General features: G+C 34.5%; 2 protein-coding genes, 1 non-coding gene and 1 pseudogene across 4 annotated transcripts; 3 read left to right on the plus strand and 1 right to left on the minus strand.

The window, feature by feature from the left end:
- Positions 1-3,659: 3,659 nt before the first annotated feature.
- On the plus strand, positions 3,660-5,795 carry LOC120135258 (protein IQ-DOMAIN 1-like). 2 transcript variants are annotated; one of them, XM_039151556.1, is made up of 5 exons: positions 3,660-3,818; positions 3,947-4,186; positions 4,285-4,533; positions 4,618-4,755; positions 4,852-5,795. In XM_039151556.1, the coding sequence occupies exons 1-5, from the start codon at positions 3,681-3,683 to the stop codon at positions 5,704-5,706; spliced, it is 1,620 nt and encodes a 539-aa protein (XP_039007487.1). In that variant the 5' UTR covers positions 3,660-3,680; the 3' UTR covers positions 5,707-5,795. The 2 variants fall into 2 exon arrangements, with proteins under 2 accessions (XP_039007487.1, XP_039007486.1); XM_039151555.1 differs by having other exon boundaries at positions 3,944-4,186; positions 4,852-5,794.
- Positions 5,796-11,760: 5,965 nt separating this feature from the next.
- On the plus strand, positions 11,761-16,317 carry LOC120135269 (annotated as a pseudogene).
- Positions 16,318-17,715: 1,398 nt separating this feature from the next.
- On the plus strand, positions 17,716-17,788 carry TRNAQ-CUG. Its single transcript has one exon. It is a non-coding gene; the product is annotated as a tRNA-Gln (tRNA).
- A 172-nt stretch (positions 17,789-17,960) lies between these two features.
- On the minus strand, positions 17,961-19,644 carry LOC120135349 (3-ketoacyl-CoA synthase 1-like). The gene has a single exon (XM_039151625.1). The coding sequence runs from the start codon at positions 19,637-19,639 to the stop codon at positions 18,044-18,046; it is 1,596 nt and encodes a 531-aa protein (XP_039007556.1). The 5' UTR covers positions 19,640-19,644; the 3' UTR covers positions 17,961-18,043.
- Between the last annotated feature and the right edge of the window lie 595 nt (positions 19,645-20,239).

Genomic DNA, 20,239 nt, shown 5'->3' on the forward strand with positions numbered 1-20,239 from the left:
AAAAATATTTTTTTGAAGTTGAAGTGTTTTTTTCAAATATAAAAATAATAATAAATGGAACTCGTCATGATGAGGAGACGAATTCCAACGATCATATTGATAGGTTTTATTAAATATAAAGTATTAAATGGTGTGTAGAGGCGGGGCTAGGCATGATCAACATGCGCGACGGAACAGGGCCCCGGAATAGCTAGGACCCAAAAAATTAGATTTATTACTATTGTTACAATAAAAAAACAAATAAAATATTATGGACCAGTAGTAAAATTTTTAGGCCAAAAACCACAGAATCTCCGGTCGAATATTGTAAAGGTTTTCTAGTTAATAAAGTCATCTTTAAAAAAAATGAGATTTAAAGACCTCTTTTTAAGAATTTGCACAAGGTCTCCAATGTCCTAGCCACGGCCCTGATGGTGTGATTGAGCACTGAAGTAAAGTGATATCTCACTGAAAAGTTGAGGAGATTGTAATAGATTTTGTTTGTAAAAATATCGAATCATAAACATTATATTAAGCCCTAAACCATAAAACATTACATTAAAGAGATAAAAACAAACCATAACATTACATTAAGAAGATAAAAACATTACATATTAATGCTTTAATCCTCGTAATCAGTAGACTCGTCATAAGTAATATTCAATTCTTCAAATCTCTATGTTTTTTCTTATTGTCGTTCACGTACAAATTACAACCATGCTTTCGGGTCCCCATCATCTATCTCTATTTCTTCATGATTTTTCTTAGTTGATAGGATATTCGAGCTGGAAGTAGCATCCTCAACCACACGAGCAAGGTAGACATCAGCGAACTCTACAAACAAATGGACATTAGATATAGAATGATAGTAGTATGTCTCAATCATACCAACAAGGTCGACATCATCGCTTAGATGAAACCTCATGTATGATAATGGCAATTTATATATAATGAAGATATTCTTCTATTGCTTCGAGTTGAAGACATGCTTAAAGATTTGCAATCATAAAAAACATTTGCAAGGATAGTAGCCATGTTAGCAAAAAAAAAAAAAAAAAACTCAAGCTTTGGAAGTGAAAGATTCAAAATCTTTTAGATGATTTTTGTTTCAATTGAGTAAAATAACTTTCACTTCACATATATTTATAGACCCTCAGGAAGTGCTCCCTGTAGGATGAGCTAATATAACAAAAAATAGGTTTATGAAAAACTATATAACATCAAATAAAAGCATATAAAAATATGTTTACATCAGTCCTTGTCTGATATAATACTGAAATGAAGTGATACATCACTGAAAAGTTTCTAAAGTGAAGTGATTGGGCACTGAAAAGTTTTTGTGATTGTGTATTAAATGGTGCATGAGAAAAGGTTTTTTTTTTATAATAAAGTGATATATCACTGAAAAGTTTATGAAATGAAGTTATATATCACTAAAAAGTTTATGAAGTGAAGTAATTAGGAACTAAAAGGTTTATGTCATTATGTATTAAATGGTTTATGAGAAAAAGACGTTTTTCTGAAATGAAGTGATATATCATTAAAAAGTTTATGAAATGAAGTTATATATCACTGAAATTTTTTTGAAATGAAGTAATTAGACACTGAAATGTTTTTCTGAAATGAAGTAATATATCACTGAAAAGTTTCTTTTCATAAACTTTTTAATGATATATCACTTCATTAAACCACCAGAAACTTTTCTCAAACAATGGTTAACAATTTTTTCACAGTTGTCCATTCAAATGGCCAAATTATACAAACTGGTGATAGTGTTGTGTTTACATCTCAAAGGCATGTAAACATGATGTTTCATGTTGATGTATCTCATTGCCATCTGAAATAGAAAATTGAAAATAAAACTTGGAGTTTTTGTTTTATGTTTGAGTTATCAACACATAATTTTAGAGACTCCAGTCACATATGGAGCGATCAAGCTTAAAGATGATGACAATATTGTTGTGATGGTTAGACTATATCAATCTTCAAATAATCAAATGATCAAGATATACACTGAAATAAAAAAATGTTGTAGATCTTCCTACTTCATCAATAGTTGCGTTCCTTACTGAATAAGTAGGACCATCAACAAATGATAACCTTGTTGGCAAGGATGATGAAATTTTTGTTCAAATGATAGTAAACGATGACACACCAATAATTGATGATTTCGATATCGCTGAGGATGCTTCAAATGGATAAGGTTTCAATTCACTTAAGACAAACATGTTATTGATTGATGACAATGAGTTGTCATTGACATATAGATGTTAGAATTGATACATGATTATATTGTTAGAGAACAATGTACTGGATTTGACATACTGTAAGCATGTCTTGGATTATTATATGACAGTCACAACATTGCTCATGGTGATGACTATATATATGATCCTCAGACTTGAGATCATTACTATCTCAACATATATTGTTGTATGTTTTGATACAGTTAAACATGCTTCGTAACTGATTGCACTATAACAAGTTTTTTCCAGTAATCGATCAAATAAAATATAATTTCCAGTAAGATTCATCACGTCGTGGTGACAAGTTTTTTCAACACTGTAACAAATGTCGTAAATTCCAAAATAAACTTCAATATACCCTATTGGGCTAATTAATAAAAATTGTTTACCCTATTGGGAAAAAAAAACCTCACAAAAGGTAAAATCTTTGGCCCATTTCGGTGATCATCATTTTAGTGCTTCTTGCACAGCTGTTCAAAGCCCAATACCAGAAACTGAAGCCTGTTATGCATTGAGGTGACTATGTATATATAATTTGATTTTCTTTTGATAATTATATAAATCGATTATTACAATTGATGATAAGCCAATTTACTTTTTTCCCCTTTAACATTGTGCCAATTCAAATCATAAAATTAAAGTAATAAAGTGGTGTGAATTGAATGGGAAGTGGGTGTATTTTCCCCAGATTTTTATTACTGTCTTCTGCTGGTTTTATTATAATGAATGGGAGTAAAGAATTAGACTATCTTAATACTGTAAGATCCCACAAGATGGCAGATTTGCAGTACAACTCCGAAGCTGGCAGCTATCGAATTTGGACCATTTACTTGATCTCTTGCATTAATGAACATCACTGGACTATTATCTACTACAATTAGTAGCAATTAAATAAAAGCAAATTGGACCACCCACATTTCTCTGCTCTATCTATCTATATTATCCTTTTCAATTTTCACTGCTTGCTCGCCTCCTGCCACGTGAAACCACGAGACCTGTCCAGTTGCTATACTTTCTTTCTTTTTTTCCAAGTCGGGCAGAATGAAAGAAAGGCAAGTGGTGATCAAAAGCTTTCAGCTTTAAGCAATGATTATTGATGAATACTTTAAAAGAAAAACAACCCTTTGGCCGCTTTGATTTTCGTGCAAATTCAACGTGGTTCCCTTTATTTTATTCATTTATCTTTTTTACTATTTTCTAATTATCTAATCTGGGTTTCAACGTATTCTCGATAACCAACAACCACACCACGTCCACTACACCCTGTTCCTCACGTTCTCCTCAAATTAATTAACCAAAACACCCGGTTTTAATGTTTAATATTAGATTTACTTACATGCAATGTTTGAATGAATCTGAATCTGTTGCCTGTTTCCCTGTTGGTTAAAAGAAGTGACCGCTGTCATTCTATGCAAAGTTTTCCTTCTTTCTGCTCTTAATGCACCCTGGTAGTTGATGGGGAAGAAAGGAGGGACATCGTGGTTGACCGCTGTGAAAAGGGCATTTAGATCTCCTACTAAAGAGAGTCATGAAAAGAAATGTAACAGAAGAAAGGATGAATCCGACCACCACCCTGAAGAAGATGAAGAAAAGGTTTCTACTTTGTAATTACTATTTTATACTATGAATGAAACACAAGTAGATGCAGTTGTTTGTTCCTTTCTCAATGCCTCTAAATTAGATAAAAATTCTCCATCTGTTTACTTGTTATTTGATAGAAGAGAAAGAAGCGACGGTGGATCTTTAGGAAACCCACGATTCAAGAACCGGTGATTCATCAGCAAACAACACTTGTTAAGGCAAGTGGTCATAATGATACGGCCAGGGCAGCAGGGGAGGCTGCGGATGTGGCTACGGATGAGGCGCCGCTTCCGGTGGCTCGGCTGACTAGACCTTCCAATTATCCTAGAGAGCACCACTACGCTGTCATTGTTATTCAGACGGCTTTTAGAGGCTACCTGGTATGAAAATTTTGTGCATAGCTAGCATCTAGTAGGAATTTATAAGTTTTTTTTTTTGGCCCTCGTGAGAAAAAAAAATGGAATCTGTGAATGTGAAGGCGAGGAGAGCTCTTCGTGCACTAAAGGGATTAGTGAAGTTGCAAGCTTTGGTAAGAGGTCACAATGTGAGAAAGCAAGCCAAGATGACACTCAGGTGCATGCAAGCTCTTGTTAGAGTGCAGGCTCGGGTTCTTGATCAAAGAATGAGGCTCTCGCATGATGGAAGCCGAAAATCCGCATTCAGCGACACGAATAGCGTACTTGATTCTCGGTATCTTCAGGACATTTCAGACAGAAGATCACTAGTTGTAAGTAGTTTAACTGTTTTGTATTTTCTACTTTAAGGATTCAGATGCTAATAGTATTAACTTAGGCATTTGTATAATATTCAGTCAAGAGAAGGAAGTAGTATTGCAGATGATTGGGATGAAAGGCCACACACAATAGAGGAAGTCAAAGCTATGCTAGAACAAAGGAAAGAAGCTGCTTTGAAGCGTGAAAAGAACTTATCTCGGGCTTTGTCTCAACAGGTTCATGCTTTTGCTCTTAGCCCTTATCTTGAATGCCTCCTTTGCTTTATTCTTTTGATTCCCATAAAATTAACTAGTCCCATCTTTTGCATATAGATGAGAAGAGCTCGTAGGAGCCCGTCGATAGGTGATGAGTATGAGCTCGAAAGTTGGGCTCCTACTAGCACGTGGGATAGAAGAGGAAGAGCTTCAACAGATCAAAGGATGTCTTCCAAAACTGTAGAAATAGATAAACCCCAGCCTTACTCATATTTAGCACCTAATTATAGAACTAATTCTAACCAATATCACCAGAATGAAACCCAACACCATAACCAAAGGCCTAGTTCACCTCTACATAGAGCTCAACACAATGCATCCATCCACCATTCTCCTATTACCCCCTCTCCGTCCAGAAACCAGCCTGTTCAAGTTCAATCTGCTAGCCCTCGTTGTGTTAGAGGAGATAGGAGCTCAGTTTCATCTCAAACACCAAGCTTAAGGTCCAATTACCATTACACAGGCAGGGTTGATACTCATGCTTGTAGTAATGGCAACAATTGTGTTAGAGGAGATAGGAGCTCAGTTTCATCTCAAACACCAAGCTTAAGGTCCAATTACCATTACACAGGCAGGGTTGATACTCATGCTTGTAGTAGTGGCAACAATGCTGCAACTTTGCCGAATTATATGGCTGCAACAGAGTCTGCGAAGGCCAGAATAAGGTCTCAAAGTGCACCAAGGCAAAGGCCATCTATATTGGAGAGGGACAGAAACGGGTCAGCAAGGAAACAGCTATCGTATCCGGTCCTGGAATCTTATGGTGGTCGGACGGGATGTGGAGGTCATGGTCCCAATTTGAGGAGTCCAAGTTTTAGGAGTGTAACAGGGTCACATCTTGGATTGGAACAACAGTCTAACTGTTCTTCTTGCTATACCGAAAGCCATGGCGGTGAAATCTCCCCATCTTAAACTAATGATCTTAGAAGGTGGTTGAGGTAATCCTCGTCCTCGGTTAAACTTTAGAATCAGCTTGACCAACAATGTATAGCTTCTTTGCCTTGTTTGCTTTCATCGTATTCATAGAGGTTTCGGTTACCAAAGTTTGTGTGTTCGTTGTTCATTTAAACTTTTTGTTCTTGTTCTTCACTTTTGTTCCCCTCTATATCTCTTTAGCTTTTATATATGGAAATGTTGAACTATCATAACTCTGGAACCTCATTTTGATCCAACATCAACCAAATATATCTAAAATTATATGAGATGTACTTTACAGCAATTCTAGATAGACCCACAACAGTAAAATCTAGCTTTCGAAGTCTCTATTATTTGTCATCTCCAAAGCTGGTGCTAATGCATTTGATGGGCAAGATACCCTCTCCCCCACCAACAAAAAGGGCCTGACCGCAATAGACTGGGGTTGGGAAAGAGCATGTGCTATGGTTTATATCATTGCATGTAGCCAGATTTATGTGAAAGATTCAGAAAGTCCTGCCAGTCAATGCTTTTGAGCACGTTAATCGGAGTCACATGATGGGAGGCAGAAATGAATGTCATAAGCCTCTCCTACGTTACATAACTATATATATATATACAAACACACATCCGAGTATCAACTGTTCCCATCGTAACGAAGCTGTATCCTAAAAGAAGCAATTTTGTCAAGGGAATAGAATAAAGGGCGAATAACCACTGTTTTATTATTTACATGTTCTGTTCTATCACTTGTGCATGCGGGATAAAGCGTTAAGGAGCCGGTACCAAACCCAAGCTGTAAAGTCAAAGAAAGGAGGGGGTGGGCACCGCCTGTGGAAATTAAAGAGGGCTGAAGTTTCAACAAAGTTTGGCACCGATAATGCTTGGTTCAAAGTTTGGTATAATTTTGTTGAAAATTAAAATGGTTAAATCACACATTTAGTCATTGCACTTTAGGGTATTTTCAAAGATTAGTCCCTAAGTTTCAACTATAAATACCCTAGCTCATTTAGCTTCTAAATCATCCCAAAACATTTCTTTCTTCCTATACTAGAAAGCTTTCTTGTGAGTAGTGAGTGTTTTGTAAACACCTGTAAATTTTCTCTCTTAGTAAAAGATCTGCAGCAGCCCGGAGACGTAAGCACAATTGGCTGAACTCCGTTATCAATTTTCGGGTATTATTTTTCCGCTTTTATTTCGCATTCTCACTAATCTGGTTATAGGGAAATTACTTGTACTCGGTTTATTTTCCTAACACAAGCCTACCTTCGCCTATAAATATCCCTATGACAAAAAAGAATTCTATTTGTTTTTATATATTATGTTATCTTTGAGAAAACCAACCAAGAACTAGGGATGTAAAAAACTGACTGAAACCGACTTAAGTTAAAATTATTTGTTACTTGAAGTACTGATGATTCGAAATCGATTCAAATCCAAATTAGTAATGACAGAACTAGGGGTATACAAAATCGTATATTTGATCTGAAATTTCGGATTACCAAAATAGTGATCCAAATATGATCCAAAATAATTGAATATTTGAATTTTCGGATATCCAAAATTTCAAATCGAGTGTCCGATCCAAATGTCACTTTTTTTAGTGTTTAAACTATTTTTTTGTTGTTGTTTGCCTGCGTCAATCCCTTAAGTAGAAAACATAAGTTGATACACCCTTAGATTCTTAATTTAGGAGCTAAACTCTATTTTGGAAAGACTGTGAGTAAAGGACATTCTTCAATTTCTAAGTCTTCAAGAAGACATCTACTGCAGACATCTCCCTTAAGTATCTACTGCACTCAAATAATATGTTTTATATGTAATAGTTCAAGAGACATTAGAAAATACATCCTATTATGCATTTAATTTTTTTTTCATTTCTAACTATTGATAAAAGGGAGAACTTTCATTAATCTTTACGGACTCAGTAGAAACATAATTTCCACATTCAGTAACCTACTATCATAATATTAATAAACATTAATAAAATCAACACGATAACATATATTAATTGTTATAAATAAACATTACACATAAACATTAATAATTATCCAAAGTACTAACAACACAATAAAACCAACAACATAATAAAAAATCTTAACAAGAGGTTCAAAATAAACATATCACAAGTGTACAAAAGGTTCAAAATAAACATTCTAAATCTAAAGGAGTAACACAATAAAACAAATAATAAGGCCACCAAGTAAGTACTTTAAAGTTTCAAGTTCCAAACTTTAGAAATAATCTAAAATATTAATTGTTTCATCAATTATGATGTTCGGTTGCTCAAAAGTTAAAATTTTCATGCTTATAACACATGAAATAAAATAAAGTTAAAACATGCATTTATGTTTGAATATTAAATAAACAACAAATAAAGTAATGAAAACTAAACTAGTCTTCCTCCAATTTTTCCAAGACAAGCAAATTTTCCTCTATTATAAGAGGTGATCAAGAGGTGTGTAACCAATCTTGAAAGTAAACAAGTGTTTCGATTATTTTCGGATTCAATGAAGTACGAAAAGAATTAAGAACACGACCCCATATTAAAAGCCGACTTGAAAGCTACAGTCGAAATGGGTATGATAAGCACATCTTATAAAGAATGTGATATCTTATTGGTTGATCTTTCCACCATTGCAAGATTTCAAAACTTGAAACATTAAGTTCACAAGCATCTAAATACTTATGCAATTCACTTTTGTTGGCATTAGTTAATGAGCAATATGTATTCCTTTTATACTTTAAAGTCAAGAATTGTTGAAGATCAACTTTATGTCCACTTTGAGAGAAAGTAGAGAAAGATGTAGAAGTGAAAGAAGAAGTACCACTTATCTTTGAACAAGGTACTGAGGAAGCATATGTATCAAATATTGAGGCACAAAACCATCGATCTTAATATTGAGGCACAAAACCATCTTAATATTGAGGCACAAAAGATTGATTTCTGTTTTATCATAAGAGCCTCGTACAATCCAATCAATATAATTCAACTTGTGTCTAGGGTCAAGGATCACAACCACAAACACCAAAACATTGAAATCATCAATGTTCTCATAATATTTTTCATACTTGACATCATTAGGCTGTCATTTTCCTAACCCCTTCATCCTCATCATTTATATTGTTTGGAATCAAGAATCTAGTCCCCATAAATCTCATGTGCGTATGAGTTACAAATCACATAACGGGAGCCAGATAATCTCAATGTTACATCATGAAAAACACTAAAAAATGTAAAAAAAACGGCTCACTCTCTTTCAATAATCTTCATTGAGACCATCACCAAATTTTCTAAATTCTTCGAAACAATAAGAATCATTCATGTACAAACTAGCATACGTCTTTTTTAAACTTGATAGCATATTCAAGCATTAAAAATGTCGAATTTCATCTTGTCTCAACATCCAAAGTAACAAGACTTTTACTTTGGTCTTTCTTCTCTTCTATACAAGTTTTAACTTTTGAAATCTTGTGAGAAGACTTAATAATTATTTATTTAACATGATTAATTAAATTTATTAAATAATTATGTATTTATGTGTTGAACATGATTTTATTAGATTATATAAAATTAATTTAAATATTTATAGGTTTAATTTATTTTTATGCAATAATTGATTGATAATTTAAATATAATTTAAATTACAATTTTAAAAATATATATATAAAAGATGAATTTACTTGAAATTGAAATTTTGAATAACATAACAATACATGTTCATTAAATATAGTAAATTCAATATAAATATAGTAGTGCACATTATAAGTAGACAAAATAAGTAATATATGTCTATTAAATAAAACCCAATACCCAATATATATATATATATATATATATATATATATTCTTTTTCAATAATAAAACTCGTTTTTTATATATTAAAATTTGTGTACACAAATTCTTAACATAGGGATTAAACAACCACCTACAATGAATGATCAACTAGTGCTCGAACCCATGACCTCTAGGAACAATAACAATTTCTTCAACCACTAAGGTAAGCTGATTCGTGCATATATATATATATAAGTATAAATTTATATAAATAAATATGCATAAGTATATATATATTATGCACAATGGATGCATAAGTGTAATGTACTCATATATACTATGTATTATAACATTCATCACACACATATTATAAATAATATATATTTAATTATTTTAATTTGATTCGTACATGTTGTTTTATTATTTAAATTATTTTATAATTTCATGTTTAATCAATTTAGTCTCTAAAATTATATTATGATATTTAAAACTTATAAACTTTTGTTTCTCAAATTTGAAATGAATGCAATTCAGTCCATATAAATATTATAATTTCAACTTCACATTTTACAATTATTTCGATTTGATCCCTATATGTTATTTAATTTATTTAAATCTTAACTTGTAATTTCATATTTGTTCAATTTGGTCCTTAAAATTATATTTGTATATTAAATTGACCCATACTTATTTATATTTTTATAATTTACTTCAAACACAATAAATCACATAATAAACTTCATTTCAAACTCTATAAATTATATCATAATCTAAAAACCCTATAAACTTTGTTCACCAAAATTTTAAATGTATTCAATTTAGTCCATTTTATATTAATTTCAACTTAATATTTTATAATTATTTCGATTTGATCCCTCATCCATGCATGTTATTTATTTTTATTTAAATCTCAAATTATAATTTTATGCTTGTTCAATTTAGTCCTTAAAAATGTTTTTTTATTAAAATTGACCCATAATTATTTATATTTTTTTGTAATTCACTCCAAACCATATACAATTACAAATTAGAACTTGTCATTCATGAGAGGCAAAAAATAATTAACCCAAAAATGACCCAACCTGAAGTCAATCTGTACCTGTAAGATCCGACTTGAATTTTGTATGTCAAAGATGTTGCCCGATTTGAACGAGATACGAGCCGAAATCCATCTAAACTTGAATTAACCTGGTATTTAACTGATTCACACCTGAACTGTTTTGGCCTTAACTGATATCGATTCGAACCCTAACTAAATTTAATGTCAAAACAACTTGAAAATGACATGAATTTATTTGATTAAGACCTTTCGTAATCCGAGTCGAACCATCAAATTAACCTGACACGATCTATATCTGATTTGACTTGACCTGATCGGATTCGACTGAAACTTGAAAGATTACCTGATTTCACATACACTATATGTTTCTCACCAACTTTTAAGCTTTTGTGGCTTTTTATAGTATCCATAATGTGAATCACTTCCAAAAAAATTATATCTTAATGACTTTATGTAGATCTAGATGTGTTCATGAATTGAATTATATTGGGTTTATACATGAGATTAATAAATTTGTGTTTATTTAAGTTCAATTTAACTTGAATATTAATCTCATATTTTGTCTAAGTCCGCCCGTTGTTTATTATTGAGGTAAATCAATATTTAATTACTGAATTTTATAATCTTTTCACTTATTCTCATTTAGATTATATGACATCTCTATAATGTTATGGTTCCCAAAAATTCAAATTCAGGACTGATATGGATTAAAAAAAATTAAGGAAAAAATGAAAAAAGTTTTAAAAAAATGAGACTTAATCATGCATTAACCCTTTATTTGTATTAGATAATCGGCCCAGCTCAATAACCGCGTTTAGGAAATTTCATCGCACAAAGGAGCAAAACACCCACGTGTCAACTAAATATGTTTCGAAAAGTGATTCGTCGATCCCACATTTCCAGTAAAATCACCACCGCAGCAAAATTTTACCCTTGCCAATTACATGGCGAAATTTGATTGGTCAATCACACTTTACCAGTAAAACCGAAACCGCAGCGTATTCTGTCACTCTCCCAATTAGGGTGGTTCTGGAACAAAGAAACACGCAGCACATTAGCCGCTGTCGGGTAATAAAACTAGCAGAGGTTAACCACCGGAGAACCAATTAATTTCAACCCAAAGATATATATATATATATATATACATTTTCGATGGTCATTTCCCCAGCAAAAAGAAACCCATCAATTCAAAATCGGGTATTCCCTTTTCTGTTTATTTCTGATGAATACCCAAACAAATTCTGTTTGTAGTTGAATATACTGCTTCTTGTTTGGATTTTGGGAAATATTTCCGATTACTCAATTACAAAGCCATCAAAATTTTAGCTAACAAAGTCAATATATTTATCATTGGTGAGGTAAGCCAAATTTCAATCTCTTTTCTTTAGTGATTTTTTTTGTTCTTATGGTCATTCTGATGCCCTAAAGTCTCAATCTTTTCTCCTTCATATTGATTAGATTTGTCACATTTACATCTGTTTTGTCGTTGGAATTTATTTGTTTATAGTTTGGTGTTGAAATTTGCTATGCTTTGCATGTGTATATAGGGGAAGACAAACGTCGTGACATTATCTTTAAGTAGGGTTTTACATTTTTGGCATTGAATTTTAGCTTTCTTCATATTGTTTCTGGGTTTTAGGAATTATTTGAATGAGGAATTGATATTTTTTTCAGTTAACCACTTTAGGCTTGTTTCAATTTGAGTTTTTTTTTTATACAAATTGATATCCAGTTGCTACTTTATTTATACAAAATTTTCTTCTTTTAATTTTCTTTTTGCTGTTGGAATTTACTGGGAGAGGGGAATTTGATTCTTTTACCTTCAGTTTTAATGACAGTACAGCTCTAATTGGTTGCTGAGAAATCGAGTATCAAATTTTATATCTTTTCCTTCTTGCAGTTTTTTCAGCTGTTTATTTGTTCATCCTTTTTTTTTTTCTTTTAACTTTCGTTTGTTTTTTTGGGCCAGGATAATTTTGAATGTTATTAATAATCATATATTATTGCTACGTACCGGAATAATTTTGAATGTTATGAATATTCATATACTATTGCTACGTACGTGAACATGTTTTTGGTAATATATAGATATGTAATCTCGTATCATTCAATCTGATCAGAAACAAGAACCAGACATGGCGGAGAATGCAGAAGTTGATGAGCGGTGGATCTTGATGACAATTACACGGAGGAAGAGGATGATGACTTTGAAGAACATGATTATGAGGACAGAGTGGATAGTGGTGGTGATGAAATGGGGAACAAATGAAGAAGAGTCTGAGGACTCAAAATCTGAAGCGGATGGAAAAGATCATCATTCGAAGTAGAAAGAAGCCGCATTGAACAGAACATGCTGAAGATGAAGAAACGCCCATGTCTTCGATCAGTGAAGAAGAAAAAGGGGAGTGGGCTCAACCTCTTGCCTTGCCTCCTAATGGCTCGAGGTTTTTATTGGAGGCTTCCGAAGGATACCTCAGAAGATGACTTGAGGGACCTTTGCGATCCAATAGGAGAAATTTTTGAGGTCGCAATTTTGTGCTTGTGATTTTGAAGCACTTTTATTTTTTGTGGTGGGGGTAATCTCGTGTTAGCTGTTAACAGCAAGTTGTTTGCAGATACGTTTGATTAAAGATAAGGAATCTGGTGAAAGCAAGGGTTACGCGTTTGTGGCATTTAAAACAAAAGAGGTTGCTGAAAAGGCTGTTGAAGAGCTGCACAGTAAAGAGTTCAAGGTAATTTTGGTGTCCCTTGCATTTGCTTGTCGATGCAATCCTTTACCTCCATTGCTTCTTTCGAATGTGTTTGTTATTCTTTTTAATATGCCCAATAATCTCTGCAGGGTAAAACTATAAGGTGTTCTTTCTCTGAAACTAAGAACAGATTATTTATCGGTAATGTTCCTAAGAACTTGACTGAGGATGAGTTCAGAAAGCTGTCGAGAGTGCTGGTCCTGGAGTTGAAAATATAGAACTAATAAAGGTGGATTTTTTTCTCTAGATGATGCTTTTAGTTTATGGTAAGTGAATATTAGGAAATCCACTTACCATTTTAATTTGTGAATTGCAGGATCCTCAAAATACAAGCCGTAACCGTGGTTTTGCTTTTGTCTTGTACTACAACAATGCATGCGCTGATTATTCAAGGCAGAAAATGGCAAATGCAAATTTTAAGCTGGATGGCAATAACCCTACTGTCACCTGGCTGATCCGAAGAGTACACCTGAAATTCTGCTGCTTTGCAGGTAATTCTAATATTGAAATTTATTTTGAAGTGCCATATTGTGGAACCACTATCGGGATTCTTCTATGGCTCATTTGTCCCCCCGCATCCCCTCTTTCTTAAAGCTGGGGGTAAAGCTTTTTTAGCTCTTGTTTGTATCATAAATTGCTAAATGCTAATAATTGGATGTATGCAACCTCCTGTTTTAAGCATATCACTAATCAAAGAGCTAATCTTCATATTAAGATTATTGTACTGTGTTACATGTTTTGAAATTACTAGGTGAAAGCACTGTATGTCAAAAACACATTCCCGATAACACTTCTACGGAGAAACTCAAGGAAGTATTTCAGCGCCATGGGAACGTAACAAAAGTGGGTTATGCCACCTGGCAAAGCCAGTAAGCGAGATTTTGGCTTTATACATTACGCTGAAAGGTCAAGTGCCTTGAAGGCTGTCCAAGATACAGAGAAATATGAAATAGATGGTAATTTTTCTCTTGAATTTCCCCATACTCCTTTTTGGAAACAAAAAATCTAGGTATGATTGGTATGGCTGCTACTTAAATCATTCAAGAGGAAAAAGCTGTGCTATATTCTGCATGTAATCTACTTCTTAGTGCTTGCATGCCATTTAATTCTGCATAATGGTTTTTAATACATATCTTCAATGTTCGATTGTTTTTCTTTTACGAGTTGCATAGAAATTCCTGTGCACTTTTTCTCTTTAACTTTTTGGAAGTTATTTACTTCCTGATAAAAGCTCCCCTTTTATAAGCTCTGTAACATGCTCTACTGAATGCAAGCTTGTAATATGGGTTGAAATACTTTGGGCCTTCTGAATGAGTATTGGATCTTTGTTTAACTTTGGCTTGAATAGTTGGCTTTTGACATTATTCGGTGGAAATAGAAATTTAATGATAATAATTGTTGTGGAGAAATTGACTGTATGTGAATGAAAAATAAATACTTGTGCATCATAATATTTCTTGGTGTTGTGTCTTGTTGTACTTATGTCGTGATGTTTAGAATTACTGGTTGCCATACCCGTATTGCTTGTCCATCTGTCTCAGGTAATCAATTTTCAGTGAACTGGTTAGGAGTCAAATTGGGAATTGGTTTAGGTTTGAAGAGGGGGTTTAAAGTAGGGATTGGTTAGGAGTTATGTACTGGGTTTTGTTGTTCGGTGGTAGGAGATGTTCGGATGTAATTGGTATAATGTACTTTTGTTGTATCTGGTTTTTCAGTAATAAATTTATGGCACTCTTTTCCTCCTTCCAATGTCCGCTGAGCTACCTTTGTAGATTGGCGGTTATGAAAGGGGTTTTAACGAGGCCATATTTTCTATCAAAAAAAAATTCAGTGAACTGATATCAAGACTGCTGTGATAACTGATCTTTATGCATTTTATTGAGGATTCTAGTGAAGATGAGAATTACTTTATTATGATCTAATAGAATCAGTGTCCTTGTAAGTATATTGCCTTGTGAATATACAAGGAAAAAAACTTTCCATTTTTCAGGATTTGCTTACAGTTGGCTTTTAAAAATATTTCTTCAGGACATGCTATCGTCGTTGCCTTCCCCTAAAAAAGTTTTCGACTGACTGAATGCAGGCCAAGTCTTGGAGGTTGTCCTTGCCAAACCTCAGGCTGATAGGAAGACAGATGCAGCATATACTTATGTGCAGTGCCTCATGCAAAACCATCTTCAGCATCCCGGGTATGGTGGTTTTAATGGAGCTTCTACATATGGCTCTGCAAGTGCTGGATTTGGTGCTGCTACAGTTTTTCAACAGGTAATCAGGTTGATTTGTATCATTTTTTCTTCTTAGATATAGTTCTCGTATTGGTAAAACTAATGCATAATCATGCACATCAACAGCCAGTAATATATGGAAGAGGGCCAATGCCAACAAATATGGCTATGGTACCGATGGTTCTCCAGATGGCCAAATAGGATATGTCCTGTAAGTCCACTCATTTCGTTAAAACTATAATACTTTTGTAAGATGACAACACATTTTCAACAATAGCTTTTATTGTTGAATTTGAGCAGCCAGCAGCCTGGAGTGCAGATGCCATCCCCACTCCCTCGAAGAGCAGATTGGAGCAATGGTTCAAGTGGAGCAGCAGGACGCGGTGGAATAATGGTGGCGCAGATGCAACCGCAGTAGAAGGTATAGACCCTATTAGTTCATGCAGAGGTGTAGACATGACATGCAGCTTTTGCCCAAACAGGAGACCTCGTAGTTGGATGGTTTCCTTAACAACCCAAAATCGAGGAGCATAAACAATGCCGGAATCAGGAAACTGGAGCATCATATGAAAAACATTAAAAGGTTCTCTGTTTAGAAGAGGTAGTTGAATTAGTATTGTTTGACGTGTTTAGTTGGTTCGTGGTGGATTGTTTTATTGTTACGTAGCAGGAAACAGAAAGTTGGCTTTTGCCTTCAAGGGCTATACAGTAACAGGCGCCACTCCGTATTGTGGTAATAATATGATTGGGTTGGATTGGATTGGTTTTGGGAAAATCTCGACTTAAATTTTTGGCGCAGCCATCATGTTTTTCCCCCATTTTTCATTATTTTTTGTTTGTCCATGCCTTCCCTTTTTAAAGCATGCTTTTAAAAAGCGCTCAAAGCTAAAAGACCATCTCGAGTAGTCGAGTATATATATATATATATATAAAGCTGTTTTAATGGTTGAAGTGGATGAATTTTTCTGGAAATTTGTTTTATGGTCGATTGCTAAAGTATAAACTGATTGAATATCCAAAGGGATATTGGTGGTAGAAAAACCAACGAACATGAAAGAATCCTACACGTTAATGGCCGAATAAGAACCTACCAAAACCCTAGTGGGTATGAACAAGGAAATAGACGGACAAGAAATTATGCAATTTGGTGACTGCAGTTTTAAGTTTAAGTCCAACTTGAATGCTTAAACATTATTAACAGCCTGAAGCTGGAAACTAAACACAAGCTTTAAAAAATATAAACTTCATCTCCAAGGCTCTACCATTAATGTAATCAATGCCATCCCTTCCATGTGATTATGGATACAATCGTCCTCTTTGAAAATCTGAATTAATATATATTCTTGGTTTTTTTATTTTAATTAATATATATTATTACCCTTAAAATTTTATATACTCATTTTCTTCTCAAATTTTAAAAGTTCGTCCCCTAACATAAAATCTTTTTATTGTCCATATTTGTGAACTTCAGACCATGGTAAACCCTTCTTCTTTCCCTTGGCATTTTTTTTCTAGGTGACTGCTCTCTGCAGAGCCCACACACATCCGATCTAGTTATCTCTTTTCCATCTTGTTGCTGGGAATAGAGGCGGATGGCTGGCGATGGTAATTGGCCCAAGTGTTGATCAGAAATGACAAGGAGGTCGATATTTTGTTCGTATGGGAATGAGGGCGGGCAAGCAAGGTACGAAAGCATTGAGAGACGAATTCCACATGCTCATCTTCCCTGCTTTTCAAATTCATTTAGGGGACCAGACCATTTTTCTTCGTATCATACATTTTTATTAATTGTCATGTTAATATTTTCGCTAAATACCGATACATTACTTCTTGATTGAAAAGTTAAAAATGATAATATAAAGCATAAGAGAACAAATGTGTAATTATATCAGCTTTACATAACATATTTCGTGCAATACTAACATGTGATTTAATTGGAATCTCTTTAAATATTAATGACATGTGATTTGATGATATAAATTAAAGATCATGATTAAAATAAAAATAATAACTAAGTGATCATATGTATAGTTTACCCTAAAAGCAATTAGCACTGTTTTATTTCTTTAAGTAATTTAGAATCACTACTCTGCTCACTTTGAACAATAAAATTCACCATTATTTAAAAAATATAACTAGGGAATTAGCAAACAGAGTTTCTAGACTAAATAATAGTAGCCAACATTGTCAAGCGGTTCCATGGTCTAGTGGTTAGGACATTGGACTCTGAATCCAGTAACCCCGAGTTTAAATCTCAGTGGAACCTTCAGAAAATTGTGAACTTGTATAAGATTATTTTCCATATATTATTCATCTTTTAGATGATAATACATAGCATAATTACTCTCTTTAGGAATCGTTACTTATAAAAATCATGACAGCATTACTTGAAGGGTTCTTTATTGAAAACGTATAGAATGCCATAATGTTCTTTCCAGATACATGTCGTTTGATTAGTTTGGAGGAAATGCAGGTCTTTGAACAGTATTTAAAGAAATTACAGAAACATTAAAGAAAGTCATCAAACAAGAGGAACCTTCACCGGATACTTGTCCATTTCACCCTTCCACGGGTTACCCCTGGACTTATTCATGGGTGTCTTCCTAAGAGCTCTCCAAACAGCGCTGTTACACTTAAAACCCGACCCTAATGCAATCTGCCATACCCGGTCACCACCCGAGATCCTACCCTTTGCCTCCGAATATGCCAACTCATACCACAGGCAACTACTTGAAGTATTCCCAAATCTATGTAGAGTCATCCTTGAAGGCTCCATATCCCAATCTGCTAGCTTCAACTTCTTCTGTATTTTATCCAAAACCGCCCTTCCACCCGCATGGATGCAGAAATGCTCGAAAGCAAGCTTGAAATCAGGCATATAGGGCTTAGATTTGGCCTTGAAAATCTTCTTTTTAACAAGGGTAACGAAGAACTTCAACTGTTCTGTCAATGGTAATACAAGTGGACCCAGAGTGGTGATATTGGTTTTCAGTGCCTCTTCAGCCACATCCACTAGTTCACGTGCCAATGAAACCCCAACAGTCCTTTTTTCATCTTCTCTTTGGTAAATACAGTTGTAATGTACATCATCCGCACCCATATGAGTTCGAACCAAGTGGACGAGCTCGTACTTGGAACGAACCCTGTCTCGGGACTTGTTCGACAAGAGCACTGCGGCTCCACCCATGCGGAATATGCAATTGCATAGCAACATGGACCTGTCATTCCCGAAATACCAATTCAGGGTGATGTTCTCGGTGCTTACCACTACTGCATACATGTTCGGAATGGCTTGGAGGAGGTTTTTAGCGAGCTCGATCGATATAAGGCCGGCGCTGCACCCCATTCCTCCAAGGTTGTAGCTCTTGATATCAGTACGTAGCTTGTAGTGGTTGACTATCACGGATGAGAGAGATGGGGTTGGGTTAAATAAGCCGCTATTCACGATAAGGATACCGATATCCTTTGGTTTGACTCCGGATATCTCAAAAAGCGAGTCGAGTGCTCCGAACACGACAGATTCAGCTTCAGCTCGAGCCTCTTCCATGCAGAGATTCGGTGGACTCGATGTTATTCCTCGAGGGACATACGTCTCGTCGCCTAAACCAGACCGAATCGATATCTTTCTTTGAAATTCAAGCGTGTCCTCCGTGAAAGCTCCGCTGTTTTCCGAAATCTTCAGGAACGAGTCGAATGATAGTTTACGATCATCTTCGGGTTTGTAACAAGCGAAGTCGACGAGGTAAACCGGCCTGGACCGCTTGGCCAAGTAGAGACCAAGGAGAAAGAATACAACTAGCGAACCAGCTAGTCTTTTAGCAGCATCAATGCTCTCAAGCCGAAGGGCTCGATTGGTCCATAGCTCTGAATTCGGATCCCGTTTTAGACCCGCGAAGTAAACCAGACTTAGAATGGAAAGCGGTAGGATTAGGGCAAACATGAGTATCAAGTAGGGGTTACATAAATAACCATAGCCTAACTTTACATACTCGAGCTTTACAGATTGCAATAAATCAGGTAATCTCCGCCGGACTTTGATGACGGCGGATGAGGAGTCTTTGAAGATCGTTTCCGCCGTCGGCTTCTCTTTATCCATCTCTAAGCTATCCCTTTCCATATCGTCTCTCTAATCACTCTCTTCAAGGGATTTAAGGAATATTCACTTTGTGTATATACGAGATTATAGCGAGGTTTCCATTTTTATCAAATAGATTCATTTATTTATAGGTAAAATCATTATAAGATGAAAGATGAAATTTCGATACAACAATAAATTTAATGATAATACAAATAAAGAAATCATGTTAAAAAATCTAATAAAGAGAGCGAGGTTTCTCGCAAGTAAGCTGAAAAGAGTTTTTGACGTCTCCAAGTTTCCAATTGTACGTGGTTCAGAGTTTTGTAGTTATTGCCAAGGAACTATTGGCAGTGTTTTTTTTAACATAAATGGGAAGAAAAGAGGGAGAATAGTATACTGTGGGTAAAGTGGAAAGGTTAGGCAATGGATTGTTGTAGGTCATGCCTATTGACAGACAACTAACCTGTCCAAATTCCCAGCATAGAAACAGTTGAGGTTGGTATTTAAATTTAGAGTCCGTTTCAGGTAAAGTGGATTTCAAAAAATGATTTTTGTAAAATAAATATTGGAAATGTAGAAAATGTTTTTCTAAAAACTAATTATGTAACCCCTAAATTCGATCTAGACATTAGGATCAAA

The sequence above is a fragment of the Hibiscus syriacus genome, unplaced genomic scaffold (genome assembly GCF_006381635.1).
Source record: "Hibiscus syriacus cultivar Baekdansim isolate YM2019G1 unplaced genomic scaffold, ASM638163v2 tig00110607_pilon, whole genome shotgun sequence".
In the NCBI taxonomy this organism is placed as follows: domain Eukaryota; kingdom Viridiplantae; phylum Streptophyta; class Magnoliopsida; order Malvales; family Malvaceae; genus Hibiscus; species Hibiscus syriacus.

Bases quoted from the DNA above. Each gene is read 5' to 3' on its own strand.
- LOC120135349 (XM_039151625.1), bottom strand. From the start codon at position 19,639: ATGGAAAGGGATAGCTTAGAGATGGATAAAGAGAAGCCGACGGCGGAA.
- LOC120135258 (XM_039151555.1), top strand. From the start codon at position 3,681: ATGGGGAAGAAAGGAGGGACATCGTGGTTGACCGCTGTGAAAAGGGCA. The intron at 3,819-3,943 runs GTTTCTACTTTG...GTTATTTGATAG, and splicing joins CTGAAGAAGATGAAGAAAAG to AAGAGAAAGAAGCGACGGTG. The intron at 4,756-4,851 runs GTTCATGCTTTT...TTTTGCATATAG, and splicing joins CTCGGGCTTTGTCTCAACAG to ATGAGAAGAGCTCGTAGGAG.